Genomic DNA, 26,227 nt, shown 5'->3' on the forward strand with positions numbered 1-26,227 from the left:
ATACATTTGCATCTAAGCAATTGAGCCAACTGGAGAAGAGGAGTAGGGGACAGCATGGTGTCTGCATGCACAGCAGGGGAGAAAATCTTTATGTAGGGTCACACATCACTGGAAAACATTTCAAAGGTTCATTGGACTATAAAAAGGGAGGAAGAGAGCCCCTCAGCTATCTACCACTTAGGGCACATTCGGAACAGAACCCTCTGGGCCTGAAGGGCAGCAGGTGCTGGGAGCTAGAAACTGGTTTAGGCAAAGATCCAGTTTGCTAAAATTAAGTTTTAGGCACGAGAAAGCAGAGTCTTTTTATTTTGTTTGTAATCCTTTTCTGTCTCTTATTCCTGCCTAGTATCACTTCAATCTGTGTTCTTTATTTATCAACTTCTTGTTTCATTACAAAACCATCTCAGTACTGTGCATTCAAGGGTGAGACCTCAGCTGAGCATACAAGCAGGTGCAGGCTCTGGCTCTTTGGAGGGAGCAAACAGTTTCTGTGAGTGCCCAGTAAGAGGGACTGGGCACTGCAGACACATCTCTGGGGGACTGGGGTGCAAGGCAAGGTTTAGACTGGCAGAGTCTCAAGGCATTTGCTGGTGAGGCGGACAGACCGGGATAGACTCTAGGACTGGAAGGGACCTCGAGAGGTCATCGATGGGATGGCAGGGAGCTGCCACGTACTTGAAGCTCCAGCAAAGCTCCCTCCTTGCTGAGGCGGAGGGGCTGACGGTTCTGGGTTCCCTGAGGAGAGCAGCACACACCCATTCTCTCCTCCCCCCGTAGCAGGGGTGGCTAGAGCCAGGAAAGCGATGGGTTCCTCTGGCTGGAGAAGGCTGAAGACTGCAGAGTCTGCAGTGAGGGTACTGGGCACTGACAGGCAAGGAGGCAGCTAGCACACCAGGCTCTATTTTCCAGGAAGGTGGATCCACTGGAACAAAGGTCAGGCTGGTGCATGCCTCGCTAAGGGCCAGAGCCAGCACTGTCCCACATGCCCTGTAGTGCTAGGAGCTAGGATTCACCTCTAACCCCTCCGCCCCATCACAGTGACAGGCCAAGAGAGTGGGGCTAAGTGCTACGGGTCAGATGGTAACAAGAACTCAGCACTCAGCACTCCCCCTGAGAACACAGGCTGCTGCTGGGCCAATGGAGATACAGCTAAATAGTCTGTTCCAGAGCAACAGCCACAGTCAGCACAGACCAATGGGCTCTAGCTGCCCGTGCTCTGCACACACCGGGCCTGGAGCTCTGCGCATTGCTTTATTGAGACCAACCTGAGAAGTGAAGGGGAAAGTAGGGGGCTTTGGGGACATTGTATCAAAAAGCTAGTCGAGTAGGAAAGGCTCCCTGGAAAGTCCAGTGACGAGACGCCAGCTGCCCTGGCTCAGCACAGGCCCTGCTGGATCCAACTCCCAACACCCCCAGGCAGCCGGCCCAGCACCCCTCAGGTCCTGTCCAAGGCCTCCCTGCTCCAGGCGCTGCCACGAGTATGGGGCTCGACGCTAGCGGCTCTGGGATCGAGTGGGAGGTCGTCACCTTCTCCCTAGTGCTGCCGACGCTGCTGCTGCTGAACATCGTGTGGGCTCCTCGGCGGCGGGCCACGGCCAGCTGCTTGCCAGGCACTTAGGCTTCAGGACAGCTGCAGGGAGGGACAGAGTGAGAACAGGAGTTGCCAAGCCCAGCCCATCAGCCCCCTGCTGGGCACAAGTAATGATCACGCTCAGAGCCCTGCATCCACCAGTCACTGAGCGCATGGGGGGGGAAAGGGGGGAGGAAACCGGCCCATACTGCTGGGGTGTGTTGGCCACCAGTTCTTCCCTGGGAAGATGCAGTGGAGGCAGGGCCGTCCTTAGGATTTATGGTGCCCTAGGCGAGATTATTAAACTGGTGCCCCTGTGCCTGATCTGCTCTTAGCAACACAAATATAAGCATACAGTATTGGAAAACTTGCCACATTCACGTTATTAAAACCAGTTTAACTTAATTAAGCACACTGTAATGCTGATGCACTAGCACTAAAGAAGTAGCCCTATAGAAAAAATTCTGATTTGACAGAATGATACAAATAATATAATTTTTTTAATTTGTCAAAATTTTATTGGAAATTTATATGAAGAGGTATTGAAACAAAGATTTATTTTTAATTAAAAGCAATCTTTCTGGCTTTTTTGGCTGCAAAATCAGTTTAATAAGCTGGTTTTCCAAACAGTGGGAAAATATAACCCTAGTTTTACTGCTAGGTAAAGCACAAAGTGACCAAAATGAAGTCAGCACAGAATCATCTCATCTAGATTAAGGTAGCACCGAAATGTTACAGAAGTCCTATTGTGCCTTATTTTTGTTTGGAAAGGCATTGGCAATAGCAGCACATTCACATGATAAAATACATGATAAATCACTGTCTCTAAAGTTCCATCAAAAACTGACATTTTCACAGCTCTAGCATGATCTGCTGTACAGATTCTTCACAAGGAAGTGTCCCTGGCCTTTTTAACTCATTTTAACTATGTATTTACTTTATGAAAGTTGGAGAAAACACTGTGAAAATGTAAAACATTGGCTGCCCAACTTCTGGGCTGGCAAAAGCTATACTGACTCACAGGAAAAAAAAAAAGCAGGAGAATCTTAGTACAACATATGGTCAGTCTATACCAGGGGTCGGCAACCTTTCAGAAGTGGTGTGCCAAGTTCACTGTAATTTAAGGTTTCTCTTGCCAGTAATACATTTTAATGTTTGTAGAAGGTCTCTCTCTATGTCTATATTATATAAATAAACTATTGTTATTATCTGAGGTCCTGCTCAGGCCACTGCCAACTGAATAAATGAAACCCCAGACTGGCAGCGGGCTGAGCGGGACTGGTGACTGGAACCCTAGACAAGGATCCCAGGCCCTGCTCAGCCTGCCGCTGGTCTGGGGTTCTGACCACCAACTCCTGCCACCCAGGATCCCGGCTGCCAACCCCCCTCAACCTGCTACCAGCCTGGGATTCTGCTCACCCAGGCTGGCAGGAGGCAGAGTGGGGCCAGCGGCTGGGCTCCTGACTGGCAAGGGGCCGGCAGCCAGAACCCCGGAGTAGCAGTAGGCTGAGTGCTGCCGGCACCCCAGACTGGCAGCAGACTGAGCCACTCAACTCCCCAGCCCGCTGCCGGCTGAGTGAATGGAACCCCAGGCTGACAGCAGGTTGAGTGGTTCAGCTGGCCTGCTCAGCCCTCTGCCAGTCTGGGGTTCCTTGGGGGTCCCCAGGCCAGCAGCAGGTGCTGAGTGGGGCCGGTGGCTGGTATCCCAGCTGGCAATAGGGCAGCAGCTGGAACCCCAGAGCAGTGATGGGCTGAGCCGCTCAGCCTGCCGCTGCGTACCATCAAAAATCAGCTCACCTGCCACCTTTGGCATGTGTGCTGTAGGTTGCCGACCCCTGCTTTATACACTAGTAAGGAGATGAGCATATTACAGTTGTTGGAGGGCTCTTATCAGGAGTAACAGGCTGTAGGAAAGTCAGTCAACATTTTTTGTTTCTATGATGAAAACTGGCCCACTCCCTGCCGCAAACCAAACCTGTCACTAATAATTGTCAACAACTTAATTTTCTGTTTTTGGCTAAGATATTAATTTAAAAAAAATATTGAAATTGGATTCAGGATTGTTAGCAAGAATTTTTGGCAAACAAAGTTGTTAAATGACAATCTAAATGGCAACATAGTACTGCTTTCATGCTTGGCTCACCCCCCAGCCTGCTGGTCCAACAGCTGCAGTAGACCCCAAAATCCACCTCTTGGGGTGCAGAGTGGCAACAGCAGCAGCAAACCCTCAGGTCCAATCACACGCCAATGGGCACCACCACCAGCCTTACGGACCATGGTGAAGTTAGCACAGCATCTGATCTCAGGGACAGGTCACCCATGGAGCCACAGCAGCTCATCCTGCCCTGTGCAGCTCCCCCGGGATGAGATGGATCACTGGCAGCTGCCAGCCTGGGGGAGAGGCGCTCCCCAGCTAGGGTGACCAGATCCAGATGTCCTGATTTTATAGGGCCAGTCCCGATATTTGGGGCTTTGTCTTATATAGGCACCAATTACCCCCACCTAGAGTGACCAGACAGCAAGTGTGAAAAATCAGGACGGGGTGGGGGGTAAAAGGAGCCTATATAAAAAAAAGACCCCAAAATTGGGACTGGCCCTATAAAATAGGGACATCTGCTCACCCTACCCCAACCCCCGTCCTGATTTTTCACACATCTGGCTAACCCCAGCCCAGCCCTGTGAGACATTCCAATCCTGGCAGAGGAAGTGAGTTACTTTCACTTTCATTCCTCAGTAGGCAGGCAGCCTCCCCCCACCTATCCCCCAGCACCTCACCCAACCCAGCCCTGACGGAGGGGAGGGAGGAGAGAGAGAGGGATGCTCCTGGGGAGGAGGGAGAAAGGAGGGGGTGTTCCATGGGGCAGGGGAGGAGAAGAATGGCTGTTATGGGGGACAAGGATACTGGTTCCAGAGCCGCAAAGCCTGCCTCACCTCACCTCAGCCAGGGAGAAAGAGTCACACTCACAGGTGAGCTCCTTCCCCAACCCCTACCCCCTCCCCTTCCCAGAGACCCCAGCAGCCAATCCCCTCCCTCAGACTGTGCTGCATTCGGCTCTCTCTAGGACCCAGCAGCCTGCTCTTACATGCTCCACTGCTTCCCGTCTGTCTCGGCTCCGGGCAGAGTGGTGCCCCCAGACCTAGTGGTGCCCTAGGCGGCTGCCTATTCTGCCTATGCCTAAGGACGGCCCTGAGTGGAGGAGGCTGTTAAGCAGGCAGAGCTGGCCTGCCCTCCAGCTGCCTGTGGCATCACTCCGGAGTGTCTGCACCTGGATGCCAGTGCCAGCACAGAGGGGGCAGGGCTGGGAGGGCTCAGAGCTCAGCTCTGAGCGGAGAGCAGCACTCGCTCCAGGGAAGGAAATACACACCCTGCACAGACAGAGCAGAGAGGAGGGGGCCTGGAACAACCCCCCAGACAGTCACTGCAACATCAGCATGTTCCCCTGGGGAGGCAGGGCCAGCCCCCCGTGCCCTCAGTTCCCACCCCACAGCCAGCCCCCGAGCCAGGGGAGAGCCCTGTTAGCTGGCAGCAGCCACAGGTCTCTGATCCCCTCCAGGCCCAGCCCTGATGCAAAGGGCTGAGCACCCACAGCTCGGACGATCCCACAAGAAGGGCCGGGGCTCAGCACCTGACGATCAAGGCCAGAGCCCATTGCAGCCCTGACCTGCAGGGAAACCTGCATCTCTACTGAGAGCTGGGCAGGGCTGGGGCAGGAGTCCTGGGGGCTCTCTCTGGCCAGGTCATGCTGGGGTCAGGCTGAGCAACAGGAATGGTCCCAATTTGCCAGGAAATCCACCCAGCCTTCCCAGCATTGATAGCAGCTGCCAGCAGCAGCGCAAGCTGCCAGGAGCAAAGAGGGGTGGATGCAGGACAGGGTTAGCACAGACCCAGGGGAAGGAGTGTGTGGGGGCGGGGAAGACACTCTCTGGGTGTGACTCTGCAGGTTCAGCTCATTGCAGGCTCTCCCAGAGCTGAGCTCTGAGCCTGCCGTCGCCCAGTCCTCCCTCACAAGGTGAGCCAGGCCCAGGTGCCATGGGGATGGGCACACGCAGCCACCAGGCAGAGGGGGACTCTGGAAGGGGAGGGACGGGACGAGCCAGACTCCGAGCAGGGGGGGCGGGGGGAACAAGGAACTGACTCAGCTATGACTGGCAGGAAGCCAATGGGGGGCCACAGATGGGGAACTTCCACACCGTGGCGCCCTCTGCCAGGCTGAACTCTAGTGGGTCCATGCAGCGCGACCCAAGGCAGCCCTGCACACTCCTGCCAGGGCACCAGCCGGACACTCACCTGTGTTTGTCGGGCCATGGCCACGCCCAGGCTCTCGGATGCACCCCAGGGAGGTTTGGTCATTGTCGGCCTCCTGTCATTCAGGATGTGCGAGATGGTGCCCAGGGCCTCAGCCAGGCCCTGCAAGTGGGTGCCACTCAGCCCGTACAGTGTGGAAGCTGCAGGACAAACATGCTGCATGGGTCTCGCCCTAGCTGGGAACAGAGCCCAGCCCCATCAGCCCCTGGGATAACAGCCTGCCACTGCCGCCTGCTGACAGAAACCAGGACAGCACCCTCCCCAGCCACTGGTGGGACAGCTGGCTAACACTGCCTGCTGATGGAGTTACTCCATTAGTGCATACAGTGGCTCGGGGGTGGGGTGCAGCTGAGGGGCCGGCCAGCCACCGGCTCAGGAGCTCTGCCCTTCTGTCTCTACAGACTGCCCCAGGGACCCAGAGCCTGGCCTTTGGCATTGAGGGGCAGGATTCAATTGGTGCAAGCATGGGCCAAACCCCCAGAGGTGCAGGCTCTTTCTTCCCCTGGCCCCAGGAGCCCGTAGATTCATAGACTCTAGGACTGGCAGGGACCTCGAGAGGTCATCAAGTCCAGTCCCCTGCCCTCATGGCAGGACCAAATACTGTCTAGACCATCCCTGACAGACATTTCTCTAACCTACTCTTAACTATCTCCAGAGATGGAGATTCCACAACCTCCCTAGGCAGTTTATTCCAGTGTTTAACCACCCTGACGGTTAGGAACTTTTTCCTAATGTCCAACCTAAACCTCCCTTGCTGCAGTTTAAGCCCATTGCTTCTTGTTCGATCCTTAGAGGCTAAGATGAGGAAGTTTTCTCCTACCTCCTTATGACACTCCTAGATGCTCGGCCCCTTGAGACCAGACCCAAGGGTGCAGCAATCAGGCCAGGGCTCTGATGACAGAGCAGCCCCTGATGGCAGCATCTGACCCACGAGCCGAGCACACAGCCCCCCACAGCCACGGTTCCCCCGGCAGCCAGTGCTTACCTTGGGTGATTCTCAGCTCCTCCCGCGCAGCGTCCAGCTCAGCCCGCAGCACTGTGCAGCCCAGGCAGTGGGGCCGTGCCCTAGGGCAGGTTGTGCTGTCCTCTGGCGCTCTGTCTGCGCTGCCCTCTCCATCCCATGGGGAGTCCAAAGATGTCTCCAGGACATCCCCGATCAAGGGGCCATCCAGTCCCGGGGAAGCACGGCTGGAGCTCCTGCGCTGGGGACTACAGGTCCAGTCACCCTTGGAGCCGGTGCACTTCGTCCGCACAAGGCCAGCAGATGTCTGCTGCTCACATGGGGCGCAGGGCACAGGCAGCTGTGTGACCCCATTCTGAGCCTCTGAGATGCTGCTGCCCCCTTGAATGGTGGCTCTGCCCTGAAGCATGCCGTCTGTCCCCACGTGCCCTCCGGGGCCAGCACTGCCCAGCTCGGTCGCCTTCCCAGCTGTTGGGCGTGGCACTGGGGCAGCGTTCTTCTCTGCTTGCCGCAGGTGCCCGGTGCTCTGCCGTGGCTCTAAGCCATTCTCCACTTGCTGTCCCTGCCTGGAGCCCACTCTGTTGCACAGGGGCTGGGGAGCAGCTGTCTCAATCGCCCCCAGGCTTGGTTTCCGCACCAGCGGGGTGCCCGGCGTGGCAGCTGGGAGAATAAATCACCAAGAGTTACTGCTCGAGAGAGACAGGGCCCAGTCTGGGGCAAGGGGCTGGGCATCAGGGAGCTGAGTTCATCCCGGCTGCACCCAGACTCCCCTGGGCCCTTGGGCCAGTCACAGAGGGTCACTTGCCTCAGCGCTGTAATGGGGACAAAAGCCTGGCCCTGCCTCACAGGAGGGTCATCTCAGGAACCTATGGCTCAGGTTCCGATGACACAGCAAAGTTGCCCTGGGACATACTCCACAGGTTAATGAGAGCAGGTGCCAGGAAGCGCACTCCCTGATACCTCCTCACGTAAGGCACATGTACAGAGACCCTCCCGCACCTCCCTGGAGGTCTCCGTAGCGCACTCAGCCCCATTGGCTGGGATGGGTGGGGGGCAAATCAGTCAGAGGCGCACCTCACTGTCACTAACCCTCCCTACGCTCTGGACCCATCAGCCTCAGTACAGCGACACCCACTGCCGGCTGTCCTGTGCTGCAGGCATACGCAGCCGATGTGGGGACAACTCAGGGTATCTCCTGCTAGTCTCCCCGGGGCCCACACCAGCTGAGCCCCCAGAAACCAGCCCTGCGCTGGAGCCCACCCAGCGCTTCTGAGACAGCCAGATCCAGTGCTGGGGAAAGGAACCCTCACCCAACAAGCCGCCGTTCCAGCCGTTCTCCTGCCCGCTGGCACCCTGGGGCACCCTCTGCCGCTCGGCCAGCGGCGCCCGCTGCGCCGCACCGACATCCCTGGCCCCTTCCTGGGCTGGCACCCGCGCCTGAAACAACCAGTGTCTCTGCTTAGTGCCAGCTAGTCCACGCACTGTCCCCAGCACCACACGGCCCCATACTGTGGAGCCACAGCAGTGCCAGGAGTCACAAAACGTCCCCTGCACCACGGACCAGGCACAGGGCGAGCAGCAGTTCTGGTACCAACACCCCCCACACCACTCTGCTCCCATGGGGCAAGGCCAGGGGATGTGCAGCATCCCATGTGCTCACCTGGGGCTGCCATCCAGGCTTCTGGGGAACAAGCTGGAAATCCTCTGCCAGGGCCACAGCCTCCTGGCCACTCTCAGGGCCACGCTCCTGCACCCAGCTCTGCATTTCCTCAGGCAGGAGGCTCAGGAACTGCTCAAGAACCAGCAGCTCCAACATCTGCTCCTTGGTGCGGGTCTCTGGCTGCAGCCAGCGATGGGAAAGTTCCCACAGGCGGCCATAAACCTCCCGGGGCCCCTCAGCCTCCTGGTAGCGGAAGCCCCTGAAGCGCTGGCGCTGTGTCTCCATGTCATGGCGGTGCAGGACAGTTCCCTTCACCTTGGCACCGTCACCGGCCTCGCTGGCATCCAGGCTGGCGTGGATCTGTTGGGTTTTCCCGCAGAGCGGAGGGAGAAGTCGGACTCCCCCCAGCCCTTTGGGCCCCTGGCAGGTGTCAGTCACGCGTCTGGAGGCGGCGAGATCTGTCTCTTTCTCCCCCCTTTCTCCCTCTCCCCATGAGGCGAGGGGGCCCGGCAGCCCCTCCCGACACCGCTCGCCCCAAGGCTGCTGCCCAATCAGCGGCTGCTGCGGCACCAGCCAGCGCAGGATCTCATCTGCCGTCCAGTACTGCACAGCAGGGGGCGCTTTCCCCGCTCGCTCCGGGGCTCCTGCAGGGGCAGGGCCAGCTGCCTCGGCCTCCTGTCCCTTGGCCTGCGCTCGCACCACTTGCTCCAGCAGAGCAGGAAACTGGAGCCCAGCTCCCTCCTGCACCACCGGCTCCGGCTCCTGCAGTGGGGGTGCGGGCTGGGCCAGGGCCCCCACCATCTCTAGCTGCTTCTGGAAGAGCTTCTCCAGGAGCTGGGCCTGGAACTCCCGGTCCTCCCGCCGCATCTCCCGGTCATGCTGGATGAACTCGGCCAGGCTCTGCCTCTCCTCCGCCCTCCAGGCACCAGTGCGCCTTGCCCGCTTCAGCTCCAGCTGGCTGCGCCCGTGCTTCTGGCTGGGGCCCCGTGGAGTCTCCAGTGGCCCATCCTCCCGCGTCTTGCGCTTCCTGGCCCGGAGGTGCACGAGCCGGTCCAGCGCCGAGACCAGCTTCCGGGAGGCCGGTTGGGGCTCCGCCGATGCCGACGGGGAAGGGTCTGGAGAGAGAAAGAATGCAGGGTGAGGGCCTACAGCGCACCTGGCCTGGCATGCAGCCCATTGTACCAGTGTGGATCACCCCCACATATCAGCCAGGGAAACAAAAACCTCTCCATGCAACAGGCCAGGATCGCCCACATGACCCCTGACCCCAATGCAGTGCAGGAGGGACTCCTAGCACCCAGCGACCCTTCGCCAACAAGGGGGCTTACCAGGCTCATGTGGCAGCTCATCCGTGGATGCCTCTTCCTCCTTCACCTGCACCCGCACAGCCTGCACCTCACCCAGTGGGTCCTGCACCTCAGGGAGTACGTAGCCCGGCTCCTCACATCCCCAGCTCTCAGTGGCCTGGGTCCCCCAATGGTCAGAGGCTGAGGCTGGTGTCTCCCAGCTTTCCAGGGCAGCTGTGCCCTCCTGCCTGTCCGCGGCGCCAGGCCCCTCACCGCTCTCTGCAAGGAGGCTGGAGCGGGTGTTGACACAGCGCTGCATGATCTGGTCCATCTCGTCGTAGAAGGGGCAGCGCATGGGCGGCCTCCCAGCTGCGTTGTTCTCTTTAGCCTTGCGATAAGCCACCTTCAGAGCTTTCATCTTCTCCCGGCACTGGTCCCCGGTGCGGTAGATGCCGAGCTTCGACAGGCGCTGGGAGATGCCATCATAGACAACTCTGTTCCTGCCATGGGAGCCCAGATCGTGCACAGCAGCCGCCTCTGCCCAGTAGGAGATGAGCACCATGACATGGTCAGCCGGCCAGCTGGCCGCCCGCTCCGGGGGCCGGTCCCGACGCATCACAGGTGTTGAGATGGGAATTGTTCAGCAGGTGGCACCACACAGAGATGGTTGCTGTGGAAACAGCTTGCACCTGGCAGGTATAAGAGGGTCTGTGCTAGTAACACAGACACTGGGAGAACGAAGGAAGGATTCGCTAGTAACACATACACCTTGGGGGGGAAAAGAGGACCAGGCAGCCAGACAGGTGCTCTGCAGGGGCTGACGTACTGAGGGACAGGAACTAACAGCCCTGATTACAACCCACAAACCTGCCCTAATCCAGTCAAGGGTGGGGAAAAACCTGTGACTGAAACCCTGAGTCTGCCCTGCGCTGCCCTGCCTGCAAACCTGCACTCAGCTCCACATCAGCTGCAGCCCATGGCAATCAGCCCACAGTTTCCCAGCCAGACAGACATGCAGCCTGCACTCAGGGAGCCTGACCAGCCACACGCCCTGCTGGGCCACGCAGGACTGGAACTGCGGGACAAGTAGACAGCAGCCCAACCCGAGGGAAGGGAGCACTTCCCCTCCCCAATGCAGCATCCTCCTAGAGAGGGGAGGGAAACACCCAGGAGTCAGCACAGGACACTGAGGCCAAGGCTAGAACAGCTCAGCCAACATTTGCCAACACTGCTTGCCCCCCACATAGCCACCCCCCCTTCTCCCAGGTCCCTGCCCCATAACCCATCTCCTGGCCCACTACCCAGCTACCTGCCCCCCAACCCTTAACCCAGCTCCTTGCCCTATAGGCCACCTTCTGGCCCACTACCCCATAACCCAGCTTCCTGCCCCCCGGACAAGACATGCCCCTCCCCACCCATCCAGTCCAATACTCAGCTTCCTGCCCCCAGCTCCATAACCCAGCTCTCTGCCCCCCTCTCCCTTGCCCTGGCTCCCTGCCCCATAACCCACCTCCTGGCCCTCTACCCCATAACCCAATTCCCTACCCCCTGGCTAAGGCAGGCCCATCCTTGCCCATCCACCCTCATACCCAGTTCCCTGCCCCTCACTCATAACTCAGCTCTCTGACCCCCCAGCCAAGCCCTATCCTTCCCTACCGATTCACCCCCAGACCCAGCTCCCTGCCCCCCTACCCCAACCCCATAACCCATCTCCTAGCCCACTACCCCATAACCCAAGTTCCTGTCCCCATGACCCAGCTCCCTGCCCCCCGGCCAAGACAGGCCCCTCCCAACTCCCTGCCCTCCGACCCATAACCCAGCTCCCTGCCCCCCGGCCAAGACAGGCCCCTCCCAATTCCCTGCCCTCCGACCCATAACCCAGCTCCCTGCCCCCCAGGCCAAGACAGGCCCCTCCCAACTCCCTGCCCTCCGACCCATAACCCAGCTCCCTGCCCCCCGGCCAAGACAGGCCCCTCCCAACTCCCTGCCCTCCGACCCATAACCCAGCTCCCTGCCCCCCGGCCAAGACAGGCCCCTCCCACCCCCGTGCCCAGCTCGCTGCCCCCAGCGCAGACCGGCCCCGCCCGCGGACACCTGGAGGGCTCCAGGCGGTGACGTGAGCGGATCCCCTGGTCTCCGGGCGCAGGCCTCGACCCAAGGCAACGAGAGCTACAGGCCCAGCTCTGCCTATTGGCTGCTGCAGCTGGGAGGTGAGGGGGCGGGTAACTAGAAGTCCGGCCCTTCCGCGGGGTGACAGGAGAGCCTGTCCAATCGCTGCCTACAGTCGCCTCTCTGACAGGCCTGTTCACCAATAGCTGAACGGATGAACCCTGGTGACGTTTCAAAAGATCAACCTATCTCTGCCTGTTCCTCACTCGAGGTGTCAGCTACAATTGACAGATGTCCAGACCGTTCGCTACTCCCGTCGACCCTGACTGGCTGCCCGATCAGCCAATCGACGCTCCCTCTCCTTCATGATTGGTCAGCCAACAGTGGGCGCTATCCTGGCAGCAGCGGCATTTGCTGAGAGCTTCCGGGGCAGGCGATGTGCCCCCGCCCACGCGGGGTTCTGGCCGCGGTAGGTGGGTCCTGCCCTGCCCCAGCTGGACGTGCCGGGCGGGCGGCTCCGGTGCAGGGGCCTGGCCCCGTAGGGGACTCGGGCGGCTCTGCAGGGGCCGCTCGCCCCCCCTCCCCCCGCCTGAGCCGCTGGGCTGGTTCCCGGGCGGGAAGGGCCGTTTGCGCCCCGCCCCGTCCCCTGGGCCGCATCCAGCCCGCTCTGCCCGAGAGGCTGGATCCGCGGTGGGGACAGTGAGCCCGGGCCAAGGCAGGAGCTCAGCCTCGTCCTCCCGGGCAGGCCAGGCGCCATGGCTCCGCGGGGCCCGGTCCTGCAGGATGCTCGCGTAGCCGTGCCCGGCGCCACCTGGCTGCGAAAAGCTCCGCTCCTTTGTGTCGAGCAGAGCGGGGAACTCGGGGGAAAGCACCGGCCCTGCAGGTGGCCACGGGCTGGGGAGAGAGAGCGAGTCCCCCACGGGACTGGAAACATGGGCGCCTTCGGCTGTGCTGGGGGCAGGCAGCTGGTGGGGGGGATGGATCTGTCTGTGCGGGGGGGCCGGGAGCTGGGTTATGGGTGGGGGGGATGGGTCTGTGCCGGGGGGATGGATCTGTCTGTGCTGCAGGGCTGGGAGCTGGGTTATGGGTGGGGATGGATCTGTCTGTGCTGTGGGGCCGGGAGCTGGGTTAAGGTGGGGCTGGGTGGATCTGTCTGTGCTGGGGGGCAGGGAGCTGGGTTATGGGTGGGGATGGATCTGAATGTGCTGGGGGGCCGGGAGCGGGGTTACGGGGGGGCGGGGTGGATCTGTCTGTGCTGGGGGGCAGGGAGCTGGGTTATGGGTGGGGGGGATGGGTCTGTGCCGGGGGGATGGATCTGTCTGTGCTGCAGGGCTGGGAGCTGGGTTATGGGTGGGGATGGATCTGTCTGTGCTGCGCGGCCGGGAGCTGGGTTAAGGTGGGGCTGGGTGGATCTGTCTGTGCTGGGGGGCAGGGAGCTGGGTTATGGGTGGGGATGGATCTGTCTGTGCTGGGGGGCCGGGAGCTGGGTTACGGTTGGGGGGGGTGGATCTGTCTGTGCTGGGGGGCAGGGAGCTGGGTTATGGGTGGGCAGGATCGATATTTCTGTGCTGGGGGGCCGGGAGCTGGGTTATGGGTGGGGGGGGTGGATCTGTCTGAGCTGGGTTATGGGTGGGGGGGTGTGGATCTGTCTGTGCTGGGGGGCAGGGAGCTGGGTTATGGGTGGGGGGGATGGGTCTATCACAGGGGGATGGATCTGTCTGTGCTGCAGGGCTGGGAGCTGGGTTATGGGTGGGGATGGATCTGTCTGTGCTGCGGGGCCGGGAGCTGGGTTAAGGTGGGGCTGGGTGGATCTGTCTGTGCTGGGGGGCAGGGAGCTGGGTTACAGGTGTGGGGGGGGAATGGATCTGTCTGTGCTGGGGGGCAGGGAGCTGGGTTATGGGTGGGGGTGTGATCTCTCTGTGCTGGGGGCAGCGAGCTGGGTTACAGTGGAGGAGGGATCTGGCTCTGTGGGGGGGCAGGGAGCTGGGCACTGCACCAAGCTCGCCACCCTACCAAGCTTGGCTCCTTGCCCCTCAGCACTTGGCTCCGTACGAGCTGTTCCCTTGCCCACTCAGCCTGACTGACACATTGGGGCCCGTATGGCTGCACCCAAAGGGGCTGGTCTGGCCGTTGGTGAGCGGAGCCTGCAGGGGGGCAGCAGCTGCACTGATCATCTCTCTTGCTCTGTACAGGACGCTCATTCCTGCCACTCTGCCCTGCCCGTGTCCGTGGCACTGGCACCGATGGTAGCGTCTCTGGGGCTGATACCACTCTGCGGATCTGGAACCACCAGCCCTGTGCCAGGAACCCCCTGTGTCTGGTGTCCCCTAGCCTTGGTCCGTGAGGACCCTGGGGCCAGCCTGTGCGGTTTGTGATACCTGCAGTAGGGGCAGAGAGCATAGACCTGCGGCCATCTTTGCTGGGTTGTGGTGTATCGTGTTGTGAGGTCCCTGTGTCAAACCGGGCTGGTCCTATTTGGCATCCAGCCTTTCCCCAGGAATCTTCCACCGGTCCAGCCCCTTCCTGCTGCAATGCGCCGGGACAAGCCTCAGGAGCGGGCGGCCAGCTGGCCAGCTGATCACATCAAGGTGCTAATTGCCTTGTGGGCGGAGGCGGCCGCCTCACATGACCTGAGCTCGCGCGGCAGGAACAGGGTTGTCTACGATGGCATCTCCCAGCGCCTGGCTGAGCTGGGCATCTACCGCACCGGGGACCAGTGCCGGGAGAAGATGAAAGGCCTTAAGGTGACATATCGCAAGGCCAAAGAAAACAATGCGGCCGGGAGGCCACCCATGCGTTGCCCATTCTACGAGGAGATGGACCAGATCATGCAGCGCTGCGACAGCACCCGCTCTAGCCTCCTGGCAGAGAGTGGCGAGGGGCCCGGCGCTGTGGACAGGCAGGAGGGCACAGCTGCCCCGGAGAGCTGGGGGGCACCATCCTTTGAGCCATGGGATTCCCAGGCCACTGCTGCCTTTGAGCACTGGGAGTCCCAGGCCTCAGCCTCTGACCATTGGGGGTCCCAGGCTGCTGCCTCAGAGAGCCAGGGGGCTGAGGAGCTGGGCTACGTGCTCCCTGAGGCTCAGGCCCTGCTGGGCGAGGTGCAGGCCGTGCAGGTGAAGGAGGAGGAGGCATCCGCGGACGAACTGCCACCTGAGCCTGGTAAGCCCATGTTGTTGGCGAGGGGTTGCTGGGAGGTGCTGCACCAGGGGCTCGGCCCTGTCCTGGCTCCTGGAGTCCCAGCCATGCCAGAATCTTGCCATCCTGGCAAGCAGCAGTTCTGTGTCAGGGACTCCTGGCTGGAAGCATGGCCCAGGGTAGGGACAGAGCTGGGGCTGCTCCCCTGGGGGGGGTGATGGCTGCCATGCTGGCCACATGTCCTTGATCTAGCTGGGTCCCACACCTGCAGGCAAGCTGAGACCAGGGCTCTGTGGGGCCACAAACTGCCCCTGTTGTAGTCTGCTGCAGCTGAGCCCTGCTCCCTTGGAGGTGCTTAGCCCAGGGCACTCTGTACAGGGGGTAGGGTAACCTCGCTGCCATCGCCTGGCCTGGTGCCCTTGGGGGCTGTCCACAGGGGCCCTCCCCCAGAGCACTGGGGCCACAGACTCTTCTGGGACAGACCCAGTCCCCTGCTGCTGGGAGAGGGAGCCCCAGGCCATCTGAAGAGGAACGCTGGGGAAACTGTTATGTTAATTTGGATGGAGTCGCAGGTGGCTGAGCTGGGTGGGTGGATCAGCCATCAAGCTGTTCCCCAGCCTCTGGCTCACCACACCTCTGGTGAGGGACATCACCTGGCTGGTCTCAGCAGGCCCCTCTCCTTCCCCATCCTTCACAGGCTGGCAGAGCTGGCTTGGCCATCTCGGTCTGTCAGGGTTCTACTGTGCAGCATGATTGGAGTCAAAGCGGAGGGGGGGATGACCAGTGTGGGATGGGAAGGGACACACAAGCAAGGGGAAGACGGAGCAGGATCTTGTGTATTGGCTGTGCTGGCCAGGAGTATGCTGGGGTCTGGATGTCTCCGAGGACCCCTGAGGTGTGTTAGAGGGCTTTCCCTTCACCCTCTCCTCTGGTTCTTGTCACGCAGACAGAAAGCAGAAGACCAGAAGTACAAAGTGGAGGCAATTCAGTGTTTATTGGGGTTAGTTCCAAATAATCATATCCATAGCTCTACACACCAGCAGAGTCTGTTCCCCAGTGCTCACACCCCAGGTCCCCCTTCCCAGCTCTGAGGCTGCAGAGCCTGGCCTGTGTCCCCACTCCCATTTCCCACCTCCTCCTTAGCAGGCCCAAATAGACCTGCAATTCACACCCACAATCCCACCCCTTACAACTTAGGGTCATGTTACATTTTGGGTCTGGGGTCTTCATTTCACCCCTTTGTACCCCATGGGAGGGGAAAGGAGTGAGGTTGTGCTCTGATCAGAGATGGGCATTTATCCCACCCCCTGCCCCTTTGCCCCTCCCAATTGGTTGCTTGGCTTTGCCTGAACCCCTATCTCAAGGCGATCTTAGTGTGCTCTGGAGTAACACTGGAACTGCTCTTATCTGTTCCCAGTGTACTAACACATCCAGCTGACTAGGCAGAAGCACATTACAGCGTCTTTGTCCCTTGTTAACACGTTAGTATAAGAGTATCAAGAAGTCAAACCCAAAGTTCTAGCCTAGGCTAATGAACAGACCTATACACTAACAAGACTCACCAGCGGAGGGCAGAGGCTCTGGGCTGAAGCCTTTCCCCAGAAGTCCCTGGGATCCGTGCTTTTGCTCCCATAGAGTCTCTGTGGGCAGGCCTTGAATGGGGCATGGGTGAAACAGAGCCGCTTGTCACCCTGGCACACCAATGCCACTCCATTACTCTCCAGTCCCAGTCTCCTCTTGTGTGCAAGCCATGGAGCCTGGGCACTGCAGGGCCCTTTGTGATAGCACCGATCCAGCCTGGCTGTGCTTCTCCTGTCCTGGACATCATCACTCAGCGTGCCAGGGCCTGGCACATTTTGGAAACTAGCTCTGGGTTGTGTGCATGGCTCTGCCATCCTGGTGGCCCATCTGGACTATGCCTGGTGTCTGGGGCCTTCCTCTGCCTACCCACAGGGGGAAAGCCATCCTGGGTTTCCCTCTCCTTGTAGTGGGCACCATCAGCTTCATTTGAGAGTAGCACTGTGCCCCTTGTTCCATGCACCAACTCCATTGGTGCCCCAGCCTGACTGGGAGCAGGTGCCCTGCTGCCTGGGGCTGTACAGTAGAGGGAGCTGGAGGGGTGGGCTGTACGGATGCAACAGGGTGTGTGCCAGGCCAGGTGCGCTGTAGGCCCTCACCCTGCATTCTTTCTCTCTCCAGACCCTTCCCCGTCGGCATCGGCGGAGCCCCAACCAGCCTCCCGGAAGCTGGTCTCAGCGCTGGACCGGCTCGTGCACCTCCGGGCCAGGAAGCGCAAGACGCGGGAGGATGGGCCACTGGAGACTCCACGGGGCCCCAGCCAGAAGCATGGGCGCAGCCAGCTGGAGCTGAAGCGGGCAAGGCGCACTGGTGCCTGGAGGGCGGAGGAGAGGCAGAGCCTGGCCGAGTTCATCCAGCATGACCGGGAGATGCGGCGGGAGGACCGGGAGTTCCAGGCCCAGCTCCTGGAGAAGCTCTTCCAGAAGCAGCTGGAGATGGTGGGGGCCCTGGCCCAGCCCGCACCCCCACTGCAGGAGCCGGAGCCGGTGGTGCGGGAGGGAGCTGGGCTCCAGTTTCCTGCTCTGCTGGAGCAGGTGGTGCGAGCGCAGGTCAAGGGGCAGGAGGCCGAGGCAGCTGGCCCTGCCCCTGCAGGAGCCCCGGAGCGAGCGGGGAAAGCGCCCCCTGCTGTGCAGTACTGGACGGCAGATGAGATCCTGCGCTGGCTGGTGCCGCAGCAGCCGCTGATCGGGCAGCAGCCTTGGGGCGAGCGGTGTCGGGAGGGGCTGCCGGGCCCCCTGGCCTCACGGGGAGAGGGAGAAGTGGGGGAGAATGTGTCCGATCTCGCCTCCTCCAGACGCGTGACTGACACCTGCCAGGGGCCCAAAAGGCTGGGGGGAGCCCGACTTCTCCCTCCGCTCTGCGGGAAAACCCACCACGCCAGCCTGGATGCCAGCGAGGCCGGTGACGGTGCCAAGGTGAAGGGAACTGTCCTGCACCGCCATGACACGGAGACACAGCGCCAGCGCTTCAGGGGCTTCCGCTACCAGGAGGCTGAGGGGCCCCAGGAGGTTTATGGCCGCCTGTGGGAACTTTCCCATCGCTGGCTGCAGCCAGAGACCCGCACCAAGGAGCAGATGTTGGAGCTGCTGGTTCTTGAGCAGTTCCTGAGCCTCCTGCCTGAGGAAATGCAGAGCTGGGTGCAGGAGCGTGGCCCGGAGAGTGGCCAGGAGGCTGTAGCCCTGGCAGAGGATTTCCAGCTTGTTCCCCAGAAGCCTGGATGGCAGCCCCAGGTGAGCACATGGGATGCTGCACATCCCCTGGCCTTGCCCCATGGGAGCAGAGTGGTGTGGGGGGTGTCGGTACCAGAACTGCTGCTTGCCCTGTGCCTGGTCCATGGTGCAGGGGACGTTTTGTGACTCCTGGCACTGCTGTGGCTCCACGGTATGGGGCCGTGTGGTGCTGGGGACAGTGCGTGGACTAGCTGGCACTAAGCAGAGACACTTGTTGTTTCAGGCGCGGGTTCCAGCCCAGGAAGGGGCCAGGGATGTCGGTGCAGCGCAGCGGGCTCCATTGGCCGAGCGACAGAGGGCGCCCCAGGGTGCCAGCGGGCAGGAGAACGGCTGGAACGGCGGCTTGTTGGGTGAGGGTTCCTTTCCCCAGCACTGGATCTGGCTGTCTCAGAAGCGCTGGGTGGGCTCCAATGCAGGGCTGGTTTCTGGGGGCTCAGCTGGTGTGGGCCCCGGGGGGACTAGCAGGAGATACCCTGAGTCGCCTGCACACTGTCTGGCTGTGCCTGCAGCACCCAGCCTGCTCCTCTGCCCCAGGACAGCCAGCGGTAGTTGTCACGTATTGAGGCTGAAGGCCCTGGAGCATAGGCAGAATGGGGAGACGTCTCCCTGCTCAGTTCTGGAGCTTGGAGCCACAGTGCCTCTGGCAACCAGCAGCAGCTATCGCAAGGAAAGTCCTGCTCACCCCTGCATCCGGAGCTGGAGTGTGTACTGGGGGACGGATCATGGGCAGGCTGGTCGCTCTGAGGGATGGAGCATGCACAGGCTGGTTGCTCGAGGGGCTGGAGCATGCTCAGTTGCGCTGGGGGACGGAGCACGCACAGGCTGGTTGTTTGAGGTGCTGGAGCATGCTCAGTTGTGCTGGGGGATGGAGCACGCACAGGCTGGTCGCATGGAAGGCTGGAGCATGCTCAGTTGCGCTGGGGGATAGAGCACGCACAGGCTGGTTGCATGCTTGGGGTAACTGGAATGTTTGGTGATTTTAGCAGCTGAATTCTAACATATCTCTACTGAGCATGTGCAAACTTGACACTTTCCAAAGGCTCATAGTAGACAGGTGTGAGCAGGGTTTCATAGAAAAAGCCAAAGGCACCTCCCTGAGGCCAGCACCCCCTACCCAGTCTCTGGCCTTTGCTCCTGAGCATGGGGTGCCAGAGGTCCTATGCGAGTATTATAGCTGGTTCGGTCACTAGGCGAAGCAGGCTGTTTTCTGACTCTCATTTCTGGAAAGGGTTGAACGATTCCTGCTGGATTCAGCTGGAGGCAGGTAGATGGCAAGGAAAACCCCAGCCTGGAAACCTGCAGTTTGGCAAAAATACATGCAGCTGAAAACAGGATCCTATAATGAGAGGTGTTGGGCAGCTTGCAATAGAGGGAGCTGCCAGCCCCGCCCGTAACGAAACCCTGATGTCTTAAGTTCTCCCCGGTGCTGAGAGAGAAGAGCGCCATAGACTTGCTTGCCAGGGTTTGAGCTCTCCAGGCAGTTCCTGTGTGGTGTGAAGGTCCCAGGGGCTCCTGCATTGACTCTCCTGTGAGGCAGGGCCAGGCTTTTGTCCCCATTACAGCGCTGAGGCAAGTGACCCTCTGTGACTGGCCCAAGGGCCCAGGGAGTCTGGGTGCAGCCGGGATGAACTCAGCTCCCTGATGCCCAGCCCCTTGCCCCAGACTGGGCCCTGTCTCTCTCGAGCAGTAACTCTTGGTGATTTATTCTCCCAGCTGCCACGCCGGGCACCCCGCTGGTGCGGAAACCAAGCCTGGGGGCGATTGAGACAGCTGCTCCCCAGCCCCTGTGCAACAGAGTGGGCTCCAGGCAGGGACAGCAAGTGGAGAATGGCTTAGAGCCACGGCAGAGCACCGGGCACCTGCGGCAAGCAGAGAAGAACGCTGCCCCAGTGCCACGCCCAACAGCTGGGAAGGCGACCGAGCTGGGCAGTGCTGGCCCCGGAGGGCACGTGGGGACAGACGGCATGCTTCAGGGCAGAGCCACCATTCAAGGGGGCAGCAGCATCTCAGAGGCTCAGAATGGGGTCACACAGCTGCCTGTGCCCTGCGCCCCATCTGAGCAGCAGACACCTGCTGGCCTCGTGCGGACGGAGTGCACCGGCTCCAAGGGTGGCAGAACCTGCAGCGCCCTGCCCAGGAGCGCCGGTTGTGAATCCCCGGGGCTGGACGGCCCCTTGCTTGGGGCACTCCTGGAGACGTCCTTGGACTCCCCATGGGACAGAGAGGGCAGCGCAGACAGAGCACCAGAGAGTGGCACGGCCTGCCCGGGGGCACAGCCCCGCTGCCTGGGCTGCACAGTACTGCGGGCTGATCTGGATGCCACGCGGGAGGAGCTGAGAATCACCCAAGGTAGGCACTGGCTCCCAGGGAGCCCATGGGTCAATAATGCCATCAGGGGCTGCTCTGTCACCAGCCAGGTCCTGACAGCAGCAAACAGGTCCCAAAGAGGCTCATCAGCTGCAGGCCCATTGGGCCAGGGCAGGGGAGAGGCAGCATCTCTGGCGATCAGGCCCAGGTTGGCACTGTTGCCAAGGATGGGAGTGAGCTCAGTACCAAAGGCCCAGCCCTGGTCCGTGAGCTCAGGGATTTACTCCATGGGGGCACCACTGGGGCAGCCCATAGAGAGACAGAATCACAGCCCCAAGTTGGCACATGCACTAATAGAGTAATTCCATCAGGAGGCAATGATAATGGGTGGTTATCCTAGTATTTCTGCAGGGCATGGTGAGTGCTCTGCTGGTTCTCATCAGCAGGCAGCAGTAGTGGGCTGTTATCCCAGGGGCTGATGGGACTGGGCTCTGTTCCCAGCCCCTGGGCAAGATCCATGCAGCATGTTTGTCCTGCAGCTTCCACCCTGTATGGACTGAGCGGCACCCACTTGCAGGGCCTGGCTGAGGCGCTGAGCACCATCTCGCGCATTCTGAACGATAGGAGGCCGATGATGACCAAACCCCCCTGGGGTGCAACCGAGAGCCCCGGCGTGGCTTTACCCCAACAGACACACGTAAGTGCCTGGCCAGATTAACAGCTGCCCTGGTGCCCTGCCTGGCAGGAGCACGCTGGGGCACAAGGCTGCCAGGGGCCAGCCTGGCAGAAGGGCACCGCAGGGAACAAATAGCTGTACTGGGTCTGACCTCAGTGCCTCAGCTCTCCCTCTGGGCTGTAGCGGCAGCAGCCATTGCACAGCCTGGGGAGCCCCTGAGGGGGCCATGGTGGTGCTGCAGTAACCTGCCCTCCAGGCACATTGAGATGGCCCACGAGGCTGGGAGGCATCTGCCTAGCCCCTTGCTGCCAAGGGGTTTGTGACTTTTCCTCTGAATTTCCAGTGATTTGACAGAAAATTTTCCCACCACTTCTGAGAACCATCAACCTCCCCTGCCAGAGAAACCCCCAGCAGCGTGGGCCGGTCTTCCCCCAGTTACATGCTCAGCGATAGGTGGATGCAGGGCTCTGAGCGTGATCATTACTTGTGCCCAGCGGGGGGCTGGACTTGGCAACTCCTGTTCTCACTCTGTCCCTCCCTGCAGCTGTCCTGAAGCCTAAGTGCCTGGCAAGCAGCTGGCCGTGGCCCGCCGCCGAGGAGCCCACACGATGTTCAGCAGCAGCAGCGTTGGCAGCACCAGGGAGAAGGTGACGACCTCCCACTCGATCCCAGAGCCGCTAGCGTCGAGCCCCATACTCGTGGCAGCGCCTGGAGCAGGGAGGCCTTGGACAGGACCTGAGGGGTGCTGGGCCGGCTGCCTGGGGGTGTTGGGAGTTGGATCCAGCAGGGCCTGTGCTGAGCCAGGGCAGCTGGCATCTCGTCACTGGACTTTCCAGGGAGCCTTTCCTACTCGACTAGCTTTTTGATACAATGTCCCCAAAGCCCCCTACTTTCCCTTTCACTTCTCAGGTTGGTCTCAATAAAGCAATGCGCAGAGCTCCAGGCCCGGGGACATGGCACCTGCAAATGGGAGGAAAAGTCTGTGTCAGGGACTCCCAAGCACACCATGGCTCATCCTGATCTCCTTGTGTACAGCAGGGCATGGTCTCAGCACCCAGCCTGCCTTTCTGGGCACTACTAGGTGAGGGAAGGCCCCAGCCAGACTGCCCCACTGGCTGCTGCTGCGGGAGGGAGCCTGTCAGGGGAGTGTCCAGTTAGTTCAACCAGGAGAATGTTCAGGGGTGACTTGAGCCCTCTCTGTATGTACCTACGTGGGGAACAACTCTACAGCACTGGGCTGTGCAGAGGGCTGAGAAAGGTCCAACACCATCCTGGGGCTGGAAGTTGAAGCTGAACTAATTCAGCCTGGAAATAAGATCTCCGTTTTTAACATGACAGCAAGGGACCAGTTTCCCGAGTGCCGTGGTGGCTCCTCCATTACTGTTGGTTGTAAGTCAGTGTCGGGGTTATCTTTATCCCAGACTCTTCAGGTTCGTTGTCTGACCGCAAGAGAGACAGGCAACCCAGCAAAGTCTGAAACCAAGTTCTTTATTGATGCATGCACACAAGCAACAAAGAACAAGCCCATTCTCCACAGAGAACCAGAATCAGCCCCCCCCTTTCTTCAATACAGCACAAATTTATATAAGCAAGTTTACATCACAGTTAAAGCATTTAATTGCCTGTGGTTAATTAATGGCACCTGGTGAAGCATTTGATTACAAAATTCATGGCCTTGAGCAGTTCCTGGCAGACAAGCATCTTCCTTATCAGTACTGAGAACTTTTTTATCAGCACTTCCCAAGCTTGAGTGCAAGGGGGGGGGGTTTATCCACCCAGCTCCTGCTTGCTGACTTCATTCACCCAACTTCTGAGCCCCCCTTGTTCATGCATCAAGCGTGTGATCACCTGCTTAGCCTACCTTGTGGGCCTTCGGGCCCACTTTAAAGCATCCTATCTATCATCAGGATGGGCTGTTCTAAATGCTCTGCTCTAGGGCTAATGTTGGGACCGTTCTGTGACCTGAGCTATGTAGGAGGCCGGACTAGGTGGTCCCAATGATCCCTTCTGGCCTTGGCATTAATGCCCCAATGATCGAGGGGCTGGGATTAAAGCAGATGACTGGGAGAAGGGGTCATGGCCCTCTGCTGCTTCCCCTCCTCTCCCTGCCAATTAACCATGCTCTGTGCAAATCCATCCCACACCAGCCCCTCCGCTGGTGCTTGCTCAGACTATGCAAGTCGTAACACAAGCCTGTCAAGTTAAGCATGGCCCACCACCATGTTGTCATCTCTGTTGTATTTTCAAAGCAGAGAAGCAGGAGGCTCTGTTAGCGGGGAGGCTGGGAAATTCCTCCAGTGGCAGGGCAGACATTTTGGACACCCTGTTGAGTGGGAGGCTGGAAAATGCCTCCAGCAGCACAGCGGTGGTTTCTAGACGAACTCCCTCCCCCGGCACAGCAGGCGTTTGGGACGCTGTGTTAGCTGGGAGGCTGGGAACTCCCCCCAGTGGCACAGCAGGCATTTGGGATGCTGTGTTCCAGCAGCACAGCTGGCAATTTGGACATCATGTAAGCACAGAGGATGGGAAATCGCTCCAGCAGCACAGTGAATGTTTTGGATGTCGCCTTACTGGGGAAGCTGGGAAATCCCTCCAGTGACAGGGCAGGCGTTTTGGATGTCACTTCAGGTGAGTGGCTGGGAAATCCCAGGTGTGTCGGATGCTGTATTAGCAGGGAGGCTGGGAAATCCCCCGAGTGGCACAACAGCCATTTCGAACATTGCACCCTGTGACTGATCTGTGGTGGCATGGGAGAATGCACCACATTTATTCCAGGGATGCCATCGACTCCCTGTGCCAGAGGAGTATCACCCATGTGTGGGGCAGATTGGGGGAAGGGACCCCTGGGGCTCTGCCAGAGGAACATCAGAGTCCCTTTGGTTCCAGCTCTCTCCAGCCCTGATCACTTCCCCCTTGCAGCTGCAGTGGGGAGTTCACCAACACGTGGGTCAGAGCTGTGAGCAGGGAGGACACACCCACCTGGCTCCCAATCTCACTGGTTGCACGTTGGTAGCTCTCTTAGCTGGTGCTGGGGTTAATGCCACATGTCGGCTGCCTCAGAGCCAGCGGCTCTCCAGCCAGCACCTTCCTTCCTGGGGCCTTTGCCTGGGTTAGGTTCTGCTGGAGGGAGCGTGCTGGCCCAGGGCTCTGTCTCCTGCTTGCCTGGCACTGGGCCCTTGGCTCCAAGTGCGTGGGGCAGAGTTTACTATGCCAGCCTGGCCCAGTGAAGGCTTGCAGAGATGCTCAGGTGGGCCTGTAGCACCCCTCTGGCCCCACCGGGCTTCACAGCCAGAGAATGCCCAGGCTGGATTGGCCACAGGGCAAACACTCTTCTTTGGGCTCAGATGGAGGGAAACACCCTAGTTCTGTGCTAACTGGTGGCTGCTAAACTGCCACCTCCCCAGGACTAGAGGAGCTGGAGACATGGCTGGTGAGGGAGAGGTTCTCCAAACCAGTGGCAGGGTAACATCTGACCCCAATGCCGGGTGGGGTGGAACTGGGCAGGGCAGGAGAGCCCAGCCCAGTGGGGCGGTTGGTGTAGTGCAGGAAGGCCTAGCCAGGCGTGGTGGGGCTGGTTCAGATAAGGGCAGGAACTATTTCTCCACCCTCCAGATAATACTTTGCTCCCTCCAACCCCCCCACTGCTGCTCTGCTTCCAGAACATCTGGGGGCAACTGCAGCACATAGAGACAGGCATGGAGCCATGGAACTGCTCAGGGTGGGTGCATGCTGGAGGAATTCCCCAGAGCTCCAAGCAGGCATATGAAATCTGCACAGCTTCACTGCTCTGGGGCACTCCACCCAGCACAGACAGATCCCTCCCTGACCCCCTGCCATCTCAGAAGGAGCCTGGGGGGCATGTGGCTCTGTGCAAGCACCGCCCCACACCTCCCATTGGATACAGCTCCCCATTCCCAGCCAATGGCAGCTGCAGGGACAGTGCATGGAGGGAGACACACACACACACACACACACCACCACCGCCCCCGGGCCCACGCTGGCCACTTCTGGGAGCAGCATGGGGCCGGGGCAGGCAGGGAGCCTGTCTTAGCAGCAGCCCTGCTGCACCACCAGAGATCGCAATTGACTGGGAGATCCTCTGGGATTGACCAGTTGATCAAGATCAACCGGTTGGTGACCACTGCTTTAGAGGTTCAGGCTTCTCCCATGAACAAATGAGCCAGTGAAGCAGCTTAGCAAAATAAACAAACCTGCTCTGCTATTTACATTAGGAGGATAATTGATGCTTAATACTGCAGCTGACAAAATGTGATATAAACAAGTATTGCACAGATAAAATATTTCACTGCAATGTTTTCCACAGAAATTGAAATTAGGGGGTGTGAAATTAGGAGGGGTGAGGACTGTTAGGGCAAAGGTGGGCTGTATGGCACCATAGTGAAAACAAATGTTTTATTAGATTTAACTAATTTGTGTGATGATTTAAAAACATGAAAGTTGGCTATACAAGCCTACTATGAAGCACTATTTCTACATCCTTCTTGGTTTCTTGTTATAATTTTGCACAACTCTTTTAATGAACTTCTTGAATGCAGTGCATTCATTTTTGGTGGCTTCTCATGTGTCAGGTACTTCCAGTTCTTCATGATAGGCTCATGATCAGGCAGAAGGCAACTTCTTTCAGAACACAACATTCTATTCAATGACGAAAAAGAATGTTCAACTGTAGCTGTGACTGGGAGTAGAAAGAGATGAATTCCTACTTCTTTCATCCCAGGAAACAGCATGAAAATTGGGTCGAACCATTAGTGGTGATGATGAAGTAATTGAAATCAAATCTACATTCGTTCATGGAATGATATTCCACTCTGTGTTCAAATTCTCTATTCTGTACTGGTCACAGGGCAGCCCCATTGCTGGTAGTGCCTCACTCCAGTCAACTATC

The 26,227-nt window shown here is 59.4% G+C and overlaps 2 protein-coding genes across 6 annotated transcripts; one reads left to right on the plus strand and one right to left on the minus strand.

Annotated features, from left to right (window-relative positions):
* Nucleotides 1–1,238: 1,238 nt before the first annotated feature.
* On the minus strand, nucleotides 1,239–12,017 carry LOC123352077. Of its 2 annotated transcripts, none has more exons than XM_044991802.1 (7): nucleotides 11,878–12,017; nucleotides 9,826–10,472; nucleotides 8,498–9,612; nucleotides 8,148–8,274; nucleotides 6,862–7,497; nucleotides 5,859–6,016; nucleotides 1,239–1,630 (listed from the first exon to the last, which is right to left on the minus strand). In XM_044991802.1, the coding sequence occupies exons 2-7, from the start codon at nucleotides 10,397–10,399 to the stop codon at nucleotides 1,622–1,624; spliced, it is 2,619 nt and encodes an 872-aa protein (XP_044847737.1). In that variant the 5' UTR covers nucleotides 10,400–10,472; nucleotides 11,878–12,017; the 3' UTR covers nucleotides 1,239–1,621. The 2 variants fall into 2 exon arrangements, with proteins under 2 accessions (XP_044847737.1, XP_044847738.1); XM_044991803.1 differs by lacking the exon at nucleotides 11,878–12,017 and adding an exon at nucleotides 10,730–11,009.
* A 233-nt stretch (nucleotides 12,018–12,250) lies between these two features.
* Nucleotides 12,251–25,941, plus strand: LOC123352076. Of its 4 annotated transcripts, none has more exons than XM_044991798.1 (8): nucleotides 12,251–12,361; nucleotides 14,085–15,054; nucleotides 15,977–16,030; nucleotides 17,230–18,338; nucleotides 18,562–18,688; nucleotides 20,052–20,687; nucleotides 21,185–21,342; nucleotides 21,866–25,941. In XM_044991798.1, exons 2-8 carry the CDS (start codon nucleotides 14,424–14,426, stop codon nucleotides 21,872–21,874), a joined length of 2,724 nt encoding a protein of 907 aa, XP_044847733.1. In that variant the 5' UTR covers nucleotides 12,251–12,361; nucleotides 14,085–14,423; the 3' UTR covers nucleotides 21,875–25,941. The 4 variants fall into 4 exon arrangements, with proteins under 4 accessions (XP_044847733.1, XP_044847735.1, XP_044847734.1 ...); XM_044991800.1 differs by having other exon boundaries at nucleotides 12,317–12,365; XM_044991799.1 differs by lacking the exon at nucleotides 12,251–12,361 and adding an exon at nucleotides 12,390–12,775.
* Nucleotides 25,942–26,227: the final 286 nt, after the last annotated feature.

Source organism: Mauremys mutica, chromosome 17, assembly GCF_020497125.1.
Source record: "Mauremys mutica isolate MM-2020 ecotype Southern chromosome 17, ASM2049712v1, whole genome shotgun sequence".
NCBI classification, from domain to species: domain Eukaryota; kingdom Metazoa; phylum Chordata; order Testudines; family Geoemydidae; genus Mauremys; species Mauremys mutica.